Consider the following 8,527-nt stretch of genomic DNA (forward strand, 5'->3'; position numbering starts at 1 on the left):
AACTTTCTTAGAGGATGTTATATAGTTATTATTCACAAACTATTTTTCATCAAAGCGATTTTCAAGTTATTGAAATATTCAACATGACTTTCGTCACGAGTAAATATGAACTTGGCCAAAGCGAAGCTTACCAACACTTATTTCGAGAAATAGATAAGTGAGATAAACTCGGATCGAAATAGCAAATGTGTATAATCGAGGTCTATATAGCAATACGACTTTTGTTTCAAGATAGGAGATAAAATAGATAGACTTTTGAGTGATAGATAAGTTCAAGTATCCACATACCTTTTTGTCGATGAAGTTCCACCAGTTCCTTGTGTAGTTCTTCATCTTTGTATGATGAAAGCCGTGGAGTCTAGAGCTAAACTACACTTACTATCCTAGTCCGAGACTTAGCTATAAGTAGACTAGAAATTTAAAGTCCAAGCTTGAGTGAATCTTACCTGTGTAAGCAGTGGTGATTCAAAGAGGTAGACTACGAAAAATGCCTTGAACTTTTATACATTCTGTCACCTGGATATTCATCCTTCCTGGCTGTTTATGTATCGAAATTCATCAAGTGAGTCTGATTTCAGCCTTTCTAAGATCAATTTTTCTTGTTTAGCATCTATTGTGCATTTTTTCAAGGATACAACAAAGAAACTTTAGTAGAGGCATGTATATACTTCTAAAGTGCAACACTACATATTATAGTTTGATATATAAGACTCAGAATTGCTAGGATACATTCTTGATCTGGATTTTCAGCAAAATTTGAATGCAGTGCATTGCCGACGCTGTCCACTATAGCTGAGGTGGTCATGGACGACTCTATGCACAGAATGGCAGCTGTAGCATCAAGCCGAGTGACCTCATTTCTGAACATGAGTCTTGCATGTGCTGTAAAAACAAGAAGCATCAAATCAGGAAAAGCTCGAACATGATGTACTACACATGCTTCATGCAATTTACAATTACCTTGGGCTAGTCGTATTAAACTTTCAAGCATACGCACAGTGGTCCTTGCTGCACAGTAAAAAAATTCCATGAAGGAATAATGAATCTCATAGGAAATCCTAGTAAGACATAACCTAACCAATGTGCCGTCCTTAATTATGATTTATGACATGTTTCAAGCCAACCCTAACTCCACTTGTGACTAGTCAGTAATCAGCACAGGGTTACCTCTACCTCTGAGCCGCTGAGCATTACCAGCAAGGATGAAAGCAATGCTTGTTCCTGCCTTATTTTCATACGAGGAAATAGTAAAGGTAGCCAGGCTTGGGTCTGAGGAACCTAACTAACTTTAAACAAGAGTGAGTTATGGGTGGAGCTTTTCTGCCCAGCGAACTTTAACAGGCTAAACTAAACGTGACTCCTTGGTAGGTCTACTCAAAGGGTCATATCCTTATAATGACCATGAGTTCATGAGTATTTGGTTAAGGCTTCAACTCTTATGCAGCAAATGTATTTGTCACAGATCGATTCGGAAAGCTTTCTGGAATCAGCAAACCTGCATTCTCTGTTGCTGTTCTTCGCTGGAGTTGATAATAACTTGAGATAATACCTTCAGCTTCCTTTGTTAAAACAGGTCTGAAGTGTCCTTTTACATAATGAATGTACCTGCGCAAAATAGAAGCCAGTAAGTACTAATTTTTCTAGCAATATAACCAAATCCAGATGCTATTGGCATAGTAACTTTGAGTAATTCTTAAGAGGGTATCGAGATCTTTTTTGGACTCTCTTAGAATAGTTTGTTGTATTTTTTCTAGTATCTCTGAAGTTGGAAATCTGACGAAAATGCTTCTAATGGTTTACGCACATGATGCTAGTATGCAGTATTACTAGCAAACGTTGCCCATCAAAGGTCGATGCAATCAACATTAAGAACTATGTTCATTTGATCTAGGACTCCCACCAAGTCATCAAGGAAAACTATTTCAGAATGGGCTGCTTTATTTTGAAGATCTCCTTCCACTAACCAAGACTATGAATAAGGCATTGGATCATTCCCCATGAGGGCCCGCACGAATTGGGATCTTTAAGAACTTTTTACCCCAAATAATGCTTTAGATGAATTAAACAGTAGATGCTTTCAAGATGTTTTTACCTTTGAAGCATGGGTAATGGCCAGACAGTTGATAAATCTTCATCACTCCTCCCCGTTTCTGATTCTCCTTGCTGATTAGTTTCAGAAAATGATTCCAGTCAGCTACATCTCATAAAGATTGAAGGAATCTCTTTGAATCAAGTATAGTAGCAAATTTACCTCCGCTAAAATGTGAGATGAAACAATTGCATCCCATTCTGGGTTTTTGGTGTCCAAGAGGACAAGGACTATATCAAATCTGCTCAGTAAGGGTCCAGAGAGTGTAGTATTGACAGATAAAGCTACAGAATTGGTTAAGGAAATTGAAAAAATAAATCAGAATGTGAACCTCAATCTGATAAATCATCAATACTGCACCATAATCCAAACCTGGAAAAACCTCACCCTGTTCATTCCTACACTGCTGACCCGAACAGAGCCAAGCTAATTGCTAGGTTAACTATATACCCCAGCAAATATTCAGCATTAATGTGTTAATAGCTAAGACGCACGAGGGGTATATAAGAAGAATAAAGCTCATTGTCCTTAAACCCCCAAAACAAATTAAATGAAAATCCCTCCGTAATTAGTCACAATAGTAAGAATATCTGAATGGAAGGATACTTTTAGTGGGATCATACTGCCCTTTTGCATTTGTCGCACCAAATACAATAGTCCTGGTACTAAGAGTCGTAACAAGACCAGCCTGACAAACAATCATACATCATACTTTTAAGCTGAAGTACCTTCTGAAAATCAACACAGTGACAAAGAAAACAAATACTTTTATCCAAAGCAAGACATCTTGATCTTTAATTTGAGCACTAAAGCAATCAAAACAAACACATTTTTTCTAGAAAGACCAAGGATAGTACATATACTACTGATTTGGAAGTGCAAGAATTCTAGTAGTTGAACCAGAATTTACCATATAGGTTATCGGACTATAAAGCCTATTGGTTTTTAATTGAACTCACATGACTTGCAACCCACAAAATAGTGACATTAATAAACTGCAGTTAAACATAAAAATTGGTGCAAGATACCTTTGCAACACTTATGGTCTGTTGTTCCATGGCTTCATGAATTGTTGCCCTGTCATGTTCTCGCATGCTTCAACGGGAAGGAAAAAAAACATAGTTGTAGATATCAGTTACCAATATTAGGAACACAGTCATCAGTCATCTATGAGTATTAAACAAGACAAACTTCAAATAGTTCATTGCTGGACTAAAGATGATTAGGACACCTCCTACTAAAGGAAGCCTATAGTCATGTAATCCAATGGTTAGTGGAATATCGTCAGTGTGACACAAAAAACAATTTCACAAACATAACTAAAAAAAATAATGTTTTCTCAGTTAAACGATGCAAGGGATGCCTTAGATGGCGAGCAAGATGTGCAAGAAGTTAAAAGCTACATAGACAGCCATTAAAGACATAAGCCAAGTACCTGTCGAATTCATCTATGCAGCAAATTCCACCATCTGCCAGGACAAGGGCGCCAGCCTCTAACATCCATTCTCCTGAAGATTATTTTGATGTATGAATAACAATTTCATCAACAATGAAAGAAGGGAACATTACCGCATACATCGTTAAGAGTAAAACACTTGATACTTTGTTTTGACGAAATACACTAGCAATAAACCCGTAGCATGATAAGTTAGAAACTGTACCACTAACAGCAGTAAAATGTTCCTTGAAAAGATTGTTGCAACCATCCTAAGTTGCAGGACAATCCTACAAAATCTTTGCACGTCTCTATTCTGTGAGGATATCTAACTATGATTTTCACATTCCAATGTACTGTAGATTGTTTATGTCTGATATGCGTCTGAATGGATCTAGTTAAGCGTTTACTTTATTTTTTAATTAATAGCTGATAATAGAAATAAGTTATATTTGAAGCGATTTGTTTAAGATCCTATCCTTATAAGGTGAATGCGATGTCATTAATAGTTCACAGATAAATTCAAAAGGACCGCGTTGCTGGATGGAAATCAAGAATGGATTTGCTTGAGTACAACAAACGATAAAATGCAATTTATGGCATGTGCAAACTTATCAGGGGAACCCAGCATATACTAACGCGAAATAATATGAAGCTATAGTATCATAATAAATGACCAACAGGTAAGTCAAAACCGACCTCCATCTTTCACTGCAGTGACGGTTAATCCGGCGCTCGTGCTTCCCAATCCCGTAGTCATGACAGATCTATTGCTCAACTTAGCAGCAAACTTCATAAACTGGGACTTTCCAGTACCTGTGAGTTCATAATCAACGTAAATATTAGTATCTTTCTTAATCCTACAAAATACCACAATTTGCTACTTATACTATATAAGCAACTTATCTGGTCAGCATATAAGATGGATTTGATTTCTGATGAGCCCCATTCCAACCATGGGACCCAATCAAACCAAAGACAAGGTAAAACATTCCAATATATTAAGTTATTAACATCGTGGCATGAATTTTTAACATAAGCCACTCGGAATAAACGTTCTGTCCAGAGGTAGCAGCCCAAACTACACAACTTCAGATCCAGTAATCCTATAGGCATGGCCCAGATCTAGGATACCACTTTCCCAGCTTATTACGTTTTGCAAATGTAGATGCATCCCAATCTAATATCTGATTCAGAAGTAAGATCCAGAAAAAGTCAAAACAGTGTAGAGTTTTAAAAGTGCAGGAGAGTACCTGGGTCCCCCACTAAAAGCAAGTGAGAATCCCCTCGTACTTTAGTACCACAAGCATCAACATGTTGTACCCCTCCAATCAATGTTAAAGCAACTAATAGTCGAACAAACAAAAAGCAGAGTGGTATCTAGTCAGTAACAACTCTCTTCAGATTCAAGAATCAAAAGACACCATCTCATGTTTTTAGGTTTTCTTATATCGAAGACCCCAACTCTATGCAAAGTCGAGAGAACTATTCTTTAGTCAATTTCCAAAAAAAAAAAAAAAAAAACAGGAATGGTACATCATCACTCTACCTGCAAGCTTCACTGTAAAGAGTCCGAAAATTTGTGGGCATATGCCTTGCAGTATGGCGTTCCTTCCTGCAAAAGTTTAAAGTTTCAAATGTCAGTCAACTACAGTTTGAAACTCAAGTAAAGCCCCAATATGAAGTTAGAATTTATACATTTAGGAAATCTACTGATAACTTCAGTTATTTTTGTCTCCACTTGACAAAAATCTGGCCCCGACAAATGACTTCTCCTTTTCCCAAAGTAACACATTGCTTAGCACAACCAAAGAAGTCTAAAGTCTGTAGATACCTTTCAGTGGAGTGTCTTTGAAATCAGTCCAAAATTGTTCAAACTTCTGTACAATATCATCAGGAACATCTATATCCGCTTTTAGTTCATTGGTTCTCCTGGAAAGAGGAAGAAGTTAATGTTAATGGTACAAGGACAAAGAACAGAAGTGTCATTAGCATAGCATAGTTAAGGAACTAAAGACACCATTTTAGACTCCAGAGGAATAACTTCACTACTGTAAGCATCGCACGTTCTAACAACAAATGTAAGAAAAATATTATTCCAACCTCACATGATTAGCAACAAATACAGGATCGAGGTCACAGCGGACATCCTTCATATCTGATGACCATTTTGCTGTCAAGACCCCTGTGACAATTACGTCATCTGGTGGAATAGGAAATCATGAAAACTTATCAAAAAGAAAATAAACTTGTACAACATTGGATGATAATAGCGGAGAAGCATAAACTGTAACCAAATATTACAACGAACTGAAACCAAAAAGCATATGGGTTTCACAAGATATTGTACCTCCAGCTTTAACAATGTCAACAAGATCATCCTTAAGAACAACTGCGATTGAGCGAGGTATAGAACCAACACTCAAAACTTGTGTGCTCTCTTGGATTTTGATTTCCTGGTAATCATGGCATGCTATACTACCCTCAACAAACTGAAAACTTGTTCCTTCACAGGATTGCTCCCTCTGTAACAAAAAAAACACTTTGAGAACAAAAACTCAAGAAAAGCTGATGTATATCAACATCACCAAGCTCAGTTAGATATGTAGCGTAAATGCACAATACCTCAGACCCACAAAACGATGGAAGCCGAATAGAATTTCCAGTTTCAAATTCAGGTATAACCACGAACCTAACAACCATTTTCATTAAATAATCCAACAAATGACTTGTAACAAAACCGAAACAGAAACATATCTAACAATCAAATAAATCTCAATCACCTGAATTTGCATTTGCGACACTCGTAATATCTTTCACCTTCAATCATCTTAATTGATCCAGTCCTAGTAACAGTACCTTTAAGAGTGAGAAGCTTCCCCCTATGTTTCACTCTAATTTTTCCAATACTTGGACATGCCTCTACAAAAACCAAAAAATTAACCCAATTAATCAATCAAAAAAACGAGTAAAACACAGGGTTCTGGATAATTACAGCCTTCAAACTTCAAACCTGGATTCTCCATAAAAATAGGATCACTGATATTAATCCGAACATGAACCAATTCCTTAAAATTTCCTTGTTCTTCAACATCCAAAATAACCCTCTGAAATCCAAAAATAGACACAATAACAAACCTAAAATTCCCACGAAACAGATCAAAGAAACAGTAAATTAAATAAATTAGAGAGTTAGGGTTTTGGAACCTGAGCTTGACAAGCGCCGCGGTCAAACCATCCTAAGGACTCATCAGGTTCTGAGTAAATAAGGTAACCGAGATTGACATCGTAGTCAAGTAATTCTGCAAATCTGAGTGAAAATAGAAAAAAAAAATCATTAAAACCCTTAACATTTGCAGAGATTTATAAAAAAATTAGGGTTAATGTTTTCTTTTTCTTACTCGATGTGGATGGGGTAATGAAGTAAAGTATCTGGTGCAGAAATGATTGATTTGATTTGCTCTGAATGCTTTCCGATGAGAAATTTACAAAACTGATAGATGATTTTGGCTTCCATTTTTATTGAAAGGGCGGGAAATGAGTTCACTGTTTTGTTTTAAGGGTGAGAACTAGTGGCTCGTGCGGTGCCGAGGGCCCGGAGGGTTAGTCCTTGGATGGGGTGATAAACTGAATCTGTCTCGGTGTTGACTCGATCCAAATTCCAAATTAGTTGTCAAATGTTTGCCGAGAGGTCTTAAGGCTAACCCGTACGGTCTTCTAATTTAGCAGCTAGATTGGGCATCCACGTCAGTTAGGGTAATCTCCTAAGTCCTATAGGATGGTTATTCTAACAGCTAGATTAGAAGATCACGTCAGCGGGACCATCATCTAGCGTTGAACCGTTCAGCGCTGAGCGCTGTTTGGTTCAGCGCTTTAAATCTCAGCTGTTAGATCAGAAAATTTTCTCCCAGCGCTGAATGGTTCAGCGTTTTGGTTAATTTTTTAGCGCTGAACGGTTCAGCTTTTGAAACTAGCTGCTAGTTGAACTGCGAGCAAATGTTAGGAGAGAGAAGTAGCAGGTACAGGTGTTTACTTTTTTCCCACACTTATTTTTTGATTTGCAACATTTTTTGGCCAATCTAGCAGCTCAATCTAACCCATAGGGGTTAGCGTAATCGGCTCGGCACATGCGCAGACTCCTAAGGCCAAGCACTATGGGGAGGTTTTTCTCTACGCTATCCCCAGATTGTAGTAAAATCCAACTGTTATGGTCTCTCGTATCTCTTTAGAGAAGGGATATTCCTTGGATACTCTACAAAGTTGATCAGATCGACAAGCTTTGTACCGTAGAATAATCACACGGATACTAAGTATTTGTTTGCTTTTTCACTTCACGGAAACTCAGTGAGTTTCCATGTAATATTCAACATACTCAATACCCATTTCTGGTTTAACCTATTTTAGGCTAATATTTTTCCTTTTCACTCTTTTTATTTACTTTTACTTTTTTTTTTACTATACGGATACTCAGCATCCTTTTGACACTATTTACATGAAAACTAAGTTTTCGTGTAGTATAGCTAAGGGATGCAAAATTGCCATAGTGAGGTTGGCTTCGGACCCATTTATTTTAGCCTTAAATAAGTTATATCTAAAAGAAAAGGATCACCATGGTGCTTGGCCTAAGTATTTGAAATCGAGGAGAATTTTATAGCTGATTGGACGCAAAAATCCTAACCACTAATTGTTTAATAGTTTTTAGTCACATGTAATAAATAACATGATATTTGCTTTTTGCTAACTCGGACTGGATCTGACTCGGCATGTGACTCTGCAGGAGTCGGATGTCAGACTGTTTGTCTTTTAATTTGAATTAGATCTGACTTACGACCTGGCTTCTGACTCGGACCCATTTGATTCAAGGAATAAAATCACCTGACTTATGGGATCAAACTACTGATTCACATATTTTTGAGTCAGAAGAGTCGGTTCTAATTCAAAAAATAAACACGTTGAGTTAAATCTGATTAAATCAGACGCTTTTATTCAAATCCCAACAAGTT

The 8,527-nt window shown here is 37.2% G+C and overlaps 1 protein-coding gene across 1 annotated transcript; it reads right to left on the bottom strand.

The window, feature by feature from the left end:
* Positions 1–436: 436 nt before the first annotated feature.
* On the bottom strand, positions 437–7,050 carry LOC113285353 (probable DNA helicase MCM9). Its single transcript, XM_026534262.1, has 20 exons — positions 6,926–7,050; positions 6,732–6,834; positions 6,538–6,631; positions 6,308–6,446; positions 6,150–6,216; positions 5,875–6,049; positions 5,628–5,727; positions 5,359–5,456; positions 5,074–5,139; positions 4,778–4,870; positions 4,224–4,340; positions 3,525–3,597; positions 3,118–3,184; positions 2,696–2,777; positions 2,252–2,373; positions 2,093–2,163; positions 1,496–1,605; positions 961–1,008; positions 730–882; positions 437–610 (listed from the first exon to the last, which is right to left on the bottom strand). The coding sequence occupies exons 1-20, from the start codon at positions 7,039–7,041 to the stop codon at positions 525–527; spliced, it is 1,980 nt and encodes a 659-aa protein (XP_026390047.1). The 5' UTR covers positions 7,042–7,050; the 3' UTR covers positions 437–524.
* Positions 7,051–8,527: the final 1,477 nt, after the last annotated feature.

The sequence above is a fragment of the Papaver somniferum genome, chromosome 6 (assembly GCF_003573695.1).
Source record: "Papaver somniferum cultivar HN1 chromosome 6, ASM357369v1, whole genome shotgun sequence".
In the NCBI taxonomy this organism is placed as follows: domain Eukaryota; kingdom Viridiplantae; phylum Streptophyta; class Magnoliopsida; order Ranunculales; family Papaveraceae; genus Papaver; species Papaver somniferum.